General features: G+C 38.8%; 1 protein-coding gene across 13 annotated transcripts in view; it reads left to right on the forward strand.

Annotated features, from left to right (window-relative positions):
- Positions 1-14,197, forward strand: part of PCDH7 (protocadherin 7) — a 416,058-nt gene that overhangs the window by 49,028 nt on the left and 352,833 nt on the right. For 2 of the 13 annotated variants that reach the window (XM_074992585.1, XM_074992584.1), the window contains exon 2: positions 1,880-2,016. The exons of the other annotated variants lie outside the window; for them this stretch is intronic. In XM_074992585.1, the coding sequence (XP_074848686.1) occupies positions 1,880-2,011 (132 nt within the window). In that variant the 3' untranslated portion in view covers positions 2,012-2,016. The remainder of the gene's footprint in view (positions 1-1,879; positions 2,017-14,197) is intronic. 13 annotated transcript variants of the gene reach the window in all.

Consider the following 14,197-nt stretch of genomic DNA (forward strand, 5'->3'; position numbering starts at 1 on the left):
AAAACAGCTTTATTTTTACAAATAAAACCCAAACATATAAATGTTGCATTTCTGTAACTTCTTTGTCATCTCTTTAGGAAAAATAGGGCCAGTAATATTTAACTGCTTTACTTTTTTGTAGTTCATTATCTTGCTGAAATAGCACAGCTATGATTTGTTCAAGAAAACATGAAAATATCTGTTTCATTTCTTCTGGGAAATGCTTACAGTTTTCTGAATAATGGTCATTTTCAAAAGTTATTTACTCTTTTCACCTTTCTACGTGCTGTGACTGCTTATATTGATTATTTTTATTTTTATTCCAATTGATTGCACAAAACCCCTTGCTTTTATTATAATGGAATATTTGCAAATCAATGGAAACTGTTAAATTAAAATGTCTTACCCTGACAGGATATTAAAGACCGAAGAAAATATTATTTTGAAGGGGAAAAAATGTTCTTTTCCTTATTCTGTAATAGTGCTGATATCACGTACTGCAACCTGTTCAAAGGTCATAGTAAAAACCCCTTTGCTCTGGAAATATAAGTCAAACTGAAATTGGAAGTCATAAGACCATCATCATCATCTGCAGAATAATGTTTGTTTTACCTCATAGTTAAGAGCTTGATTCTGAGGGAACCAACCTACTCACAGCTCCTTTTGGGATCCATGAGAGCAATGGCTGCTCAATGTCTCTGAAAATATGGTCATAATTGTCAATCCTAGTATCTGGTCACTGCCTGAGCAAGGGGAATGTGGAAAAAGGGATGAGTGGGTTTTGGAGAATAAATACATTCTTCCACGGCTGTAATAGCTCTCACAGCTACGGTGTGCACCATATGTTGAGCAGAGGTTCTTAAGCATCATCTTATTGTGATCCCTTTGTAGAACAAAAGTTATGTGATTCCCCAGGAATGGGGTCTGAAGCCTGGGCCAGCTGGAGACTCCAGTGCACATGTCAGACGGACGGGCAAAGCCAAAGTCCAGTGACTGCAGGCCTAAGCCGAAGCCTGTAATCTGAGTCCCAATTCTGAAGGCTGGAGTTCTTAGACTTTGGTTCCAGGCCTCAGCAAGTCTAGGCCTGCCTTGGTAACCCCATTAAAATGGGATTGTGACACACTTTGTGTTTGTGAGCCAAAGTAAGAGAACACTCAAAAGTTTGGACGGTGGATCTGCACAAACATAAATTTTGAATGAGTAAGGTCATTTAAAGTGCCTCAAGGGATAATTTCTTGTAGCAATCAAAGGAGAAGTAGGCATGAAATCCTAGAATTATTCCACACTTATCGGATTTGGGGAACCATTTAATTTTAATCCTGGGATGCCGAAGCCCTTTTTCAATTGGTTGAAAAAGGTGTTCGGTGTGCTGAAACTGCTTCTTATTATGCCAGTCTGTTGCTTGAGGAGCACACAAAGGTGAATGCAGTTGCCTGGCCACAGTCCAGCTGCCTGTCAAAGTTCCATAATACGTTCCTTTTCATTGCTGTTTGCTCTTTTCACACTTGTCAGTTCATTTTCACAACGTCATGAAACAAATATTGGTAAAATCTTGGGATCTGGAGATTGAAATATAGTTGGGGATCTCCGACTGGCATTCTCTGCTTGGAAATGAGTGAAATTAGTATTTGTAATGGCACATTTGTTTTTTAAAATTTACACCACAAGAGCAGTTTTTCTTTTGACACTTCAGTTTACCACATAAAGCAGCAAAACTGCTCGAAATGATTTAAAATCCAGAATATAGTGCCTGGCCTTAATAACCAAATAGGCAGAATAACTTTCATGGGCATCTAGAATGACTTTTATGAGCATTCCCTCAAAAGATGATGGTGGTGATATATGATTTTCAAAGAACTAGCTCCTCTGGTCTTACTTTTGTCTCTCTGCTCACCAACAGCTGCTGAGGGTACTCCCACAGAAATTAATTCCATGCCTGATGGGAAATGAACACCCCTTGCATGGCTTCCCTACATCCACATTCCTCATTAGCTGCAGATGGAGGAGGCTGAGTTTGTGCATGTTTGAATAAACACAGTAAGTCAAATGCTACAGTCTGTACTTGAGTTCCTTCTGATTTAACTGGGAAATTGGACCACAGGATTTGACTCAGTGCTAGGTCTGAAGCAGCAACTTGAGGAAAATTGGGTGCAAGTGAATCATAACCTCCCCCCAATCTCTTCCCACTCAAGATTCATATGAAATTCTAGAATTTTTTGCTTAGATGTGAGCACTTTCTGAATCAACAAATGCACCTTTAAAATCTGTTCTGATCTGATGAAAGATAGACGAAAATAGCGTTATTCTTCTGTGTAAATATGAATGGATGTGTAGGCCTGGGAATAAGAAAATGGATGGGGAATTACGCTGTATTGGTGTCAGCATATTTTTAAATCCAGGGTTTATGATCTGAATGAGATTCAGTCTATTCATTTAATTTTTTTTCAGGTGGTCATTTTCATGCACTTTCTGAACTTGCAGTACCAAATTCAAAGTAACTTAGGAACTCAAAACTGAAGGGAGACTAAACTGGTCTAACACAGAGCTTCTTCCTCTCTAGAATTCTCTTTTAGACATTCTTAGTTACAGGGTCAGACCTAATTGATATCCTTTTATATATCACAGTCACTTCTGAATTTACCTGATTTAGTCTAAGGGAGTGGAGGTTGTTATAACACACTCCGAAAACCTGGAAAACAGGAGCAAATCAGGGGAGAAAAAAAAAGAAAACCCTTAAAGCATAAAGTAAGGTAAGTGAAAGTAAGCCAGACCTTAATTAAACTTACTTATCCCTTTTGTTGGCTTTTTGGTAGGAAATCCCCACTTAAAATCCTATAATACTACCACCCCCAGTTTCTAATTTGTAACATATATCATCTTTAATTCAACCTTTAATATTTGTGTTTCATTCAGATTGTAGATATCCACAGAAACCAGATGGGTTCTACTTATAACTGCCCAGATGCAGTTTTAAATTCATGTTGCTGTACAACCCAGAAACTGTTATATTTTAATTTATCTCAATTTCAAATGTTTTTAAAAAGTAACTTTATATTCAAACTTAAAATTATTTATGGGACACCAAAGTCTTTAGTCTTTAAAATCCAGGCATCTTTTTCCAAATTAAAAGAAGTTCCATAATAATGGCTTATGTGGTAGAGGCCTTTTTGAAGAGTTCAAAGAATCCCATGGGTGTTTAAAGGAATAATGCTTTTATAATCTTCAGTCTGTTTGATTAGAAAGTCTTCGTTCATGTTTTGTGAGAAAGCCTGTCTGTCAGGTTAGGGTTAAACCATTAGTGAAAAGGGTGTGTTAATTAAACAACCTGTATATTTCTAATTGGCAAAAAATATCCTAACCCTCTGAGACTTTACAGCCGAGCAGACCGACGTCGGCTAAGAGACACCAGTGGATTGGAAAGAGACGTCATAGAAAATATTAGCGTGTCCTGGGGAAACAGCAGTAATGAAAATCTTGTGTACTGAATGTTGCAAAGGGGGTAAAGGACGTGGATATTCATATTCTCAAGAGCCCTCACATTATTTACACAAAGCATGAGTGATATCAGAGTTACAATTAAAGTCTAATATTCGGAAACTATGACGCAAACAGTAAGAAACTGGCTCTGAGGCCTGAAATATTTAGTTTTCATTGCAGCATGTGGAAACAATACCTAGCTCTCCTTATCTTTTCCTTCCTCCTTGCTAGTGGGAAAAACATTGACTGAACTTAAAACAGACCCAGACTATGAAAAAAAAGAAAAAAACTTACGAGTTGTGATGCAGTGATTCACAGAGTAAAGTGACATTACTTCTGTTGTGCCAGTTTTCTTCATTGACAGCTTCTTCAATAGGTTAACAGTAGGGCTGCTGATTATCCACTCAATTTAGATAATGATATACAAGAGTAAAGATGAAGTTTCATTATGAAATTGTGCTGCTAGAAGTACGAACATTCAACATTATATTGATGATTTTCTGTGAATCCCTGTTCTCGTAATACTTAGTTTAGTAGGAGGTCAAAGAAAAGCAAAATAATTACCAAAGTCTACGTGTGTCTCCTCAAGGTTGTAGAAAAAAATAGAATATCAGAACACAGATATTTTTAATGTTACACATGCTTTCTTATCTTTCACTGATTATCATTGAAATCAACATTAACATGTTTCTTCACTGAAATGCTGAAGAGGCAATTTAGGACGCTCGTTTTTGTAATTACTTAAAATTGTGTTGAAGGGTCAGCTTTCTTTTGTTCTGTCTAATTAATAATAAATTAATACAAATTGAAAATCTTAGAAACCTAGTTTTGATATTCAGTTTGGTTACCACTTCTTCATGGCTGGGTCTACACGGCACTCTGCCCAGCGCCGCTGCCAGCATACCCATACAAAATGAGTGTCTCGGGATTGCACGTGGCTTCCCATTTGCATTCTCCCGAAGATCATAACCATAGCCTTGCAAGCTTTTGGTGCCAGCAGAAGGGGGTGCTGACACTGCAAGAGGCATAAGGGACTGGCGACAGAGGAGTGTTTAGCCCGTAAAAGCACATCCACACGGCCTCTGCAGTGCCGGCACCCCCTTCCGCCAGCACCGAAATGTTATGTGACTATGGTAATGAGCTTTGGGAGTATGTAAATGGCAAGCCATTTGCAATCCAGAGAAGCTCACTTTGCATAGCTCTGCTGGCAGCGGTGCTGGGCAAAGTGCCATGTAGACATAGCCTATGTATGTTAGTCCATATAATTCAGTTGCCACTGAGAGAAATAACATCATTTCATCTCTTTTTTGTTACAGATGCTCAGCACCTCTTGGCAAATAGTCTCTGTACACGTTTCTCTTGCCATGTCCCATGATACATGACTTTTTTTCCTAGTACTTCTAGCTAGACGTTTTGCTATGTTTTGCTAGATTGCTAAAGGTAGAGTTTTTAATTGAGAGTATATTAAATTGATCTAGGATAATATCCTTTAAATGTGCACTTTTATATAATAAATTTCTTTGGTTTGGTATTTAGGTTTTGAGTCCCAGATCTTCTGTTAACATCTTAACTGGATACATTTTTGATAATGACTTCAGCTATCTTTAGTTTACAGTTGACTGTCCTAGGCCCTACCCCTTCCACCCTTTTCCCCTTTCTTTCTGAAGGGCCCAGAGTTGGATCCCCATCCCAGTTTGCCCTAGGGCCCACAGTGGCTGGTGGCCCTACCATTAGTTTAAGTGCTTCTTACCCAGTTCAAATGAATTCTGCCTCTTTAAATGAGTGCCAACTTACATGTAATTTAGCTATTAGTAATTCCCAAAGTACCAGCTATGTGCTGTTAAGAGTCTGCAGTATCTGAACTGCGTTTGTTTAGCTTTAGGGATTATTGTAGGTACCTTCTCTCTTTAATAACATTAGTAGTTCCACTGGATTTAGTGTCACTAATTGTGTGAGCAAGATAAACAATATTTGGACACCTCACTACTAAGCTGCAAGGTGGAGATGGGGACTAAAGGATCTAAAAATATGTAATATTACCAGAAAATGCAACAAAGTGGTCAGAGCTGAATTAAGTCTCTACAAAACCAAGCTGGGCTGTGGAGGGAGAAAGGCATATAATGCTTTCTGGAAATGTCAGGTTGGGAAGTGTGTTTGGCTGGGGGACTTTCTACGCTTTGGAGAAGAGACAGTCAAAGCCTCTGTGCTGGTATGCAAGAAGTGCTGAATCCAACATTACAGCAGTTCCCTGTTTTGTGTTCCAGTATCACTGACAATCACAGGAGCCAGGATCGTTCATTAATATTCAGCTATTGTTGCCTGGCTGTTTCTGCAGCAAAAGAACATGCTAACTATTATGAAGGTCCATCTACAGCTGAACAATGTGAGATACTCTTAACACTTTGGCTACATCCACACTATATTGACCAGTTGACAAAAGTTATTGTCAGAAGATATCTTCCAACAAAACTTCTGCAACACCTTACAGCCACACACAAAAATGGATAGTTCTGTTGATCCTCTCTGTCAACAAAGAGTGGCTGGACTGTCTGACAGCTCTCAGAACAGAATGGTCAACTAGAAGCACAGCAGACAGGGCTGTCTGGTGACCCAGAAGCCCTCTCTGTCAACAGAGGGCCCCCCAGAGCATCCACATGGCATTCTTGTTGACATATTCTGTCGAGAAAGGCATTTTGCCTCATGGGGGAAGAGGCAGAAGGCTGTCAATGAAAGTGCTGAGATCTGTCAACAGTGCATTGCCAGAATGCATTTTTAGTGTGGACAGTCCTTGAATTTTGTTGATAAAACCGGGGTTTTGTTGACAAAAACTCTCAAGTGTAAATGAAGTCTTTGAGAAGAAGGAATGGAGGAAATTAATTTATTGACATTTTTGTTTCTCATATTAGGTTTCCCTGTTCTTGAATTCAATTCTGCTTTTTGTAAAGTGGATTATTTGCATGCAAATGCTGAGCTCAGAGATCGGAAGCCTTTTGACTAAACCAAATTTTAAAATGGCAGATTCAAATAAACACCGACATTTTTCTTGGACACACAATCACAGCAGAAAGCTGCCTGGTCTAGAAACATGTGCAAATGTTCATGGCTGGAAAGGACTCCAGGGGTATGTCTACACAGTAGCCTTATTTTGAAGTAAGCTATTCTAGGGCGTGTCTACACTACAAAAATAACTTCGGAGCTGAGCATCCTTACACACCCTTCTTCAAAGTTAAACTTCAAAGTACGGCACTACTCCATTCCCAGTAATGGAGCAAGGACTTAGATTTTGGGCTCCTTTATTTTGAAGTTAACTTAAGTAAGGGAAAATGCGTGTAGACACTCTGCAGGCTACTTCAATGTAGCCCCTAACTTCAAAGTTAGTTCCTAGTGTAGATGCACCCTATAAAGGCTATTCCAGAATAATTTATTTCAAAATAACAGTACTACACACAAAAATACATTTTGAAATAGCAGTTAGCTATTTCAAAATACAGCATCTATAAACATAGATGCTGACATCTACACTACAGTGATCCTTTGAAAGAAGTTCTTCTGGAAGGTCTCTTTCGAAATCATTCTTTCAAATCAGGCATCCACACACAAAAAAGTGGATAAAAAAATGGACCCTCTCTTTTGATAGAGAGCGTCCACACAGCCACCACTCTTTCGAAAGAACGGGCTAGGCTTTGAAAAATCCAGCACCACGAGGACTGCTCTTTCAAAAAAAGGGCCTGTAGGGCTTTTTTTCAGAAAGGATCTTTTGGAAAAAAGCACTCTTCCTCATCTGGGAGTGAAAGAGAGCTGCCAGAAAAAGTGTTGCATTCTTCCTATTTAATATCAAAACAACACATTTTGTGTGTAGATGCTCTGTAGGATTTTTCAAAAGAGACTCAGCTTTTTAAAAAATTCTCGCTAGTGTAGATGTAGTCATAGAGCCTATTTCAAAATAGAGGTATTGGAGGCACTATGGCTTATTTTGAAATAGGCTCTGTTCCCTATTTCAAAATAGGCTCTGTTCCTTGTAGAATGTGGTTTACCAAATTTGAATATGCCAGCTGCTCTTTCAAAATAGCAGTTGCACTACATAGACACGTGGATCGTTATTTGGAATTAAATTTGCTGTGTAGAACTACCCTGGGTTTGCTGACTTTCCTTGAAGAAGCAATAGATTAGGGAAAGGTGAATTTGGGGAACATAAGACATGGGCTTCAAAGAGAAATGTTCCACTGTGTGTCTGATGACCTGAAGGTATTTCCTTGGTAACTGCCTTGAGTCACTGAGAAATATATGGATGCAAAAATTGATTCATGTTTGAAGCCTGAGAAGTTACACCTCTGAGGGATGAAGATTGAGGCTGAACTTTCAGGAGATTAAGATTTAAACTTTAATTAAAAAAACCCAACACTCTAATCAGAATTCCAGGATATAGAGATATAGCCTGGTGACAGCACCAGGAGAAAAGTTTTCTAAATATCTTTGGTATGAACAAATAGTCAAAACTGTTCTTGATTTCAGGAAACACTTCACTAAATCATAAGCACACCCAGGCCCAAGTAGATTTGTCTTCTTGGATTCCAAGTTTTTTGGCTTTGGAAAGATTGTGGTGAAAATATGAATTAAGTGAAGTTTTTGATTAAAGGGGCCCTTTGTAGATGCGATTTGCAAGTTGAATCAATCTGGGAAACCAGGGTCTCACAGGTCCAGGAAGAATGATTAGTTTAACTTGCCTTATTTTTCAGACTCATTGGCTATTAATGGTAACCCATAAAAAGTGTACATCTCAGGTTAGGCCTGTGCAAGTGTATCCATCTTAGTTTTTGCAGAGGGTCTATGTAACAGTTGAGTCACATAAGATAAGAATAATGTCACGTGGTCTGCTCAGAGCCGCCCATTTTTTGTTCCAATTTTCCTAGACAATGTCAGACAATTTAGGGTCAGTGTTTAAGTTCTCTTGGCAAAAAAGAAGAGTTTTAAATACTATTCCGTGACATATTTGTGGGAAGCCCTGTCAGTTACAGGTGAGTGAACCACCTCTCTTTGGGAGTAGGATTGGATGCACATACCTTATATCTATGTTCCTCCCAACCAAATGTATATGCTTTACCTTAGCTGTGGGATTATATGGACTAGTGGACAGAATCTCTTGGTTCACCTTGATCTGCTAGACCACAAGGCCTACAGGCTCGATGTCAGTAAATTTGTACTTCCAGGCAGAACAAGTAACACCCAATGGCCAGTGTCAGGCAATCCATCCGTTCTTGAGGGGCAGTAATGCCCAATGGCCAGAGTCAGGAAAGCCAGCCCTTTCTGCAGGGCAGTAAGGCCTAATGACTAGAGTCAGGAGCCAGAGTGGAAATATACACCCCCAGCAGGATGGCCCTGGCCCTGTCTCTCCACCAGACTCCAGCCGAAGGTCCTGTGAGTGGTCATAATTCAGGCCACTAAGTCATCAGGGAAAGGCTCTGTCCAAAACACTTCTTAGTCAAGATTCTGGCTCACTCATCAGTTCATCACTGAATTCCCCTGGACTGCTTCCTGCCACCATTCCTGCTTCTGTGGCCAAGGTATTCATGTTACCTATAGGTTCTCTGGTCTCCCCTTCTTCACGGCTGCTAAACCCAGTGAGACTTCTGTGGTTACCCTGGCCTCTGTCTAGACTGCGACATCTCTGGTTTCAAAGGAACTTGGCTACTGCTGAGCCTTGGCTGGAGCAGGCACTGTGCGTACTTGCTCCACAGAAGTCAGCCCCAATTGAGCTGAGTTGCTCTCTTTTATACTGCTATACCTGGAGTATGCCCAGTGGATTGAAGGGGATGTGGCTTCCTCCACTCACAATATCGGGTTAATCCTTTCCCATCCAGTATGTGTGAGTGCATTCCCTCACACATCCCCCTAACTATTCTATGTCTAATATTGTACAGTTTTTATTCAGGTTTTGATATACCAGGGAACAGTTGTGAAACTGACAGGCTTTGCTCAGTTGTGGTATTGGCCCAATTGGATTATTTTTAAAAATGTAAGCTTTTCCCCTGAGACCCAGAAAATCCTGCACTAGCAAGAATTCATTGCCTTCCTGATAATTCCAGCAGTGGTGGGTAGGAGTGTCTCTCAGATGACATTCTGTCTTACTTTCTGGGTATATTTCAAAGCACCCATAGTAAAATGGGTCTAAAGACAGATGGTTTTGTCTAGTATCAGGGAAAATTCCTAGTGTTGTGTCAGAAAAATCAATAACTACTTCCTAAAACCTTTAGGCTAGGTTGCATCATTGTTTCATTGAGGTGTGAGCCAGGACTGGATTTCTAGTTAGGCACAGTATAGCTTTGTCTAGGGGTGCCAATGTTCTAGGGGTGCCTGAAAGTTAGAAGAATGTTAGAATCTTCATTTTTATGGGAAACATGAAGGTTAGCTGTAGGCAGGAGAGGTGTTAAGCCATCAGAGGAGCCATCATCATCACTGGGCCGCTGGTCATGTTGGGCGGGGTGGCTCTGCAGTCCCAGAAGGGTGGGGCATCGAGCAGAAGCCCTCAGTGCCACCTGGACTGTGGTGTACTATCTACCCACCCTCACTGCTGCATGGAATAATTTAAAGGGCCCAGGAAGAATTGGCCTATTTGAGGTGCTATTGTGATGGATGTCTGTGCTTGGGGGGGCTGGGGATGGAGGGAAGCGATCAAAGGAAGCAACTGAGAGAATTCAGGACTGGGGTAGCCTAGAAGTCATGAGTGTGTTGCATGTGGTAGGTAATGGACCTAGTGGTCAGTGTCTGATACTCTGATGACTCATGCTTTGTAAATACTAAGATATATGGGCTATGTCTACACTAGCCCCAGAATTTTGAAAAGGGCATGATAATGAACCTAATTGAAAGATGCTAATGAGGTGCTGCCATGAATATGCAGTGCCTTATAAGCATAATGGCAGCCATGGCACTTCAAAAGTGCCGTAGCCACCATTATGCTTATGAGGCATTGCATATTCATGGCAGCACCTTATTAGCATCTTTCGATTTGGATCATTGTCATGCTCCTTTCGAAGTTCTGGGGCTTGTCTAGACATAGACATAGAGTTGAAAATCAGTGCAAATACTTTTGAGGTGTCCTTCTTGCAGTTCTAGTGTTAAAGTGTCTGAACAGCTGTGACATTTAGTTTGGTTCCTATGCTTCATTGAATGTAACTTGAATGAAATCTTTTGTTTGTCTATGGCTATTTCTTCCTTAGTAAGAAACTTGAAATTGATTTTAACTTGACACTTTTCTTCTCTGAAGTAATATAAAATCTTTGTCTAATAAATGTCTACAAAGGCTTTGTGGGCCATCAGAGCACCATGACATTCCATGGTATTGATTTTGTAGTGTTAAAGGGTGACAGATTTGGTGTTAACGGGCCGTCAGAGAATTGGGATTCAAATTGTACCCTATCAGCTACATTGAGTTTCCTGTAAGATGACAGAATTTCTGAAACAGTGGAAGTAACTGTAGTCTTATGTAGCTCCTTGTGTGTAAACTGGAAGATTAATTTGAACAGGTTTCTGTGTAATCATGCACAAAAAAAGTAGAATGGCTAGAAAAGTATTAAGAAATCTAAGAAAAAAATGGATTGATCCAAAACAAATACTTTAGAAAAATTGCTTTAAAATTGTTAAGTTTACATACTTTCAACATATTTTAATTTTCTTCTTAAATGTGATACATCTTTTCTATTAGCTATTTAAAACTAGGATAAGATACATTTATTTTATCTGAAAAATATATCTAGTGTTGTGGTAAGAGCTCCTGACTTTTGGACAATGTTGTTTATTTTAACATACTGGGACTTCTTAAGTTTTTTTCATAATTTTTGCTCCTTTTCATTCTTACTGTATTTTTTGAGTTATGATACAGGCAGCACAAAGCATGGCTGAAGGTCTACAAATGTAATGCTGTAAAAATTTTGTGTTACCCTACAGAGTATTGAATGCTGACAAGTATAGTATAATAACATCCACATATGTGGACTTGGAAGAAGTAATAATGGTCCTCTTTCATTGTACCCTTCTTCCACTGAACTGCTCATTTTCAGTTTAATTTTCCCTACAGTGGATACACTGAAAATAACATTTTGATTATATCAGTATCGTGTAGAAAAATTCACGAAGCTAAGTCCAACTGTATCTTTGGAAACTAGTCATAGGTGTCTTAGATTTAGGGACTTAAAAACCAATCTATCACAGTCAGCTTTTAATTTATTTTTGAATGTTCTTGCTATTTTGTGCACTTGACTAAGATTCTGACCTGTAAAGGAGTAAAAGAGAGCATTCTGTAATATATGTTTACTTTGTTTTTTACCAACATAAGTATTTTGCTTAAGCAGTTTGCTAGGAGGTGACAGCTCTGAAAAATTGGACACAGTGGTTGCTGGAAGCATTTCAGTTCTAGGCAATCTAAATAGTGCAGAAGGGGAAAATGAAATATCACTGTATTTTAAAGATGACAGTTTTGTCAAAGATTTCTTTCCACTCTTCGGCTTAAAACAAATGGAGTAAATCAAGTGTATCTATTTAAAATGTGTGTGCACTCATTGGGGAAAGCACCACCTTTTAGATATTTTTCTGCAGAGAACATCAATGATACAGTTGACTTAATAAATGTAAAACAAAGTGTGAAGAATATAATTCTCCCAGTTTAATTACTAGTTCAAAACAGTTTCAGATCATAACAAGATTTCATAGAGTATATGTATATCTTGGGGACCTAACTATAATCTGGAGAGAGTAGAATAGAGCTACCTATATTATTTTGCACAAATCTAAATGGCTCCTCATAAATTAGGAAAAGTTTGTTTAATAAATTTTCAATTGTATTTCAATGACCTAGGAATAACTATGTGATATTAATGAATGAAAGGAGGGTAATACTTCCCTTTTTTCTGATAGGATTTCTGTGTTAGGATCTAGCCAGTTTTCTGTTCTACTAGCAATGTGAAATTATCAGGTTGGTTATGTCTCGATGACACCTGTTCATGACATTGCAGGGGTTTGAAAACTCCTTAATTAGATTAGTATCTTTTTCTGGAGTGCATTGTGTATGATTATGTCTAGATCATTTATTCTGTGACTTGGCCTGCTTTGCACAGACTGTGGTTTGCCACTCCCTGGTAGCAATAGGGAGGAAAAGCAACGAGCCAGACTGAAATGCCTCCATGTCTCCATGGCTCTTTATGCTTTCTCGACCACACAGCTTGACTCCTGCCCCTGAAGTAGGAAGATGATCTGTGAGGCCCACTTTTATCCATCAGTCTCAATTGTACCATACAGCATGGATTCAGGTTCAGAGGCTTAGAAAAGCCAAACCTTAAAAAAAACAAAAAACAAAAAAAAACCAAATACAACATCGTTCATCCTGTAAAATCCATCTTCCCTCTTTTACTGTAGATAATTTTTGCTCACACTGTAATTCCCTCCATTCTCACCATCAAAAGGGGCAGCAGTGGCCTTAGGTGCTCTTGAAATAATGTCTGTTATGCCTGCTGCAGGTCGCAGCCTCTTCTGATAGAAGGAAAATGGGTAATTGCCACAGTAAATGGATTCAGACAGGAGAGAGGTCCAGGGAAGTGTGCATCTTTCTGTCCTTTTTCCTGCAGTAGCTTGTCTAGCTAAATGAGTCCCACTTGGCAGCACGGTCTAAACCAGCATTTCCCAAATCAATATGGCCATGGAACACTTTTCGGCTTGGACTATTTTGAAGGAACACATACATGCCGGGCAGATGGGTGACAGTGTTTCATACCAACAAATTGCTGCACATAGTGCTCAAAAGTTGATTTAAAAGAGTTATGTTTTTCAGATGTCTTTTAGTTTACAAAGAAAAAAAATAACGAGATGAAAATCATCTGAATGAACTACTAACTTCCTGATAGGACAGTTAGCAAATGTACAATTAAGTATAAAAGTTAAAAAAGGACCATCCTTCCTTAAAGCTTAAAAAACCAGAAAAAGAAATGCAAACTACTTAGGTTGGGAAAATATTTTTAAATTTTGCGTTTTTATAAATGTGTTATTTTTATAGAAAACTCTGGGAAAATAAAAAAGATCAGAAACGTGACTTTTTTTTTTTGGATCGGGACGAGTGTTTTTGCATCTTTTGATCACAAATCCATTTAATATTAGGAATGATGCTGGAGTGTTGGATCCTTGTATCAGGTGCAGCATGAAGTGATTTCTGTGAACACAACTCATGCCAAAACAATCCGAATCAACTCTGTTTTGGCACAAGTCACGTAATAAAAACTTTACTATTATGAATGCATTATGGATGGATTAACGTACCTACAATCTAAATACTGTTTAGATACCTGAGTATTTTTGATGCACACACAATATTTTAGAAGGAAAAATATCTCTAGCATCAATTTTTTTTCACGGAACACCTTTTCATGTTGCACAGAACGCTAGCATTCTGCAGAACACATTATGGGAAATTCTGGTCTAAACCAAGGCTTTCCATTCTCTCTCTAAGCTAATCATTAAAATATAGTCAACAATAAAGTATACCCAGTTTTCATTGGGTTTCATCTTAAACCCGGTAGGCATCAGCAAAAATTCAAGTGTTTTGATTTTTTAAAGTTCTTCTCATTTTTTGTCTGAAAATCTAGTCTTTGAGATTTGTGTTTGGAAGAAAGAGAGGTTTCCTCAGAATCTGAAATTTTAATCTGTCCCACAGATCCACCCAGAAGTATGCCTCAGGAAAACAAAGGTCTTCCTCAAT

Source organism: Carettochelys insculpta, chromosome 4 (assembly GCF_033958435.1).
Source record: "Carettochelys insculpta isolate YL-2023 chromosome 4, ASM3395843v1, whole genome shotgun sequence".
Classification (NCBI taxonomy): domain Eukaryota; kingdom Metazoa; phylum Chordata; order Testudines; family Carettochelyidae; genus Carettochelys; species Carettochelys insculpta.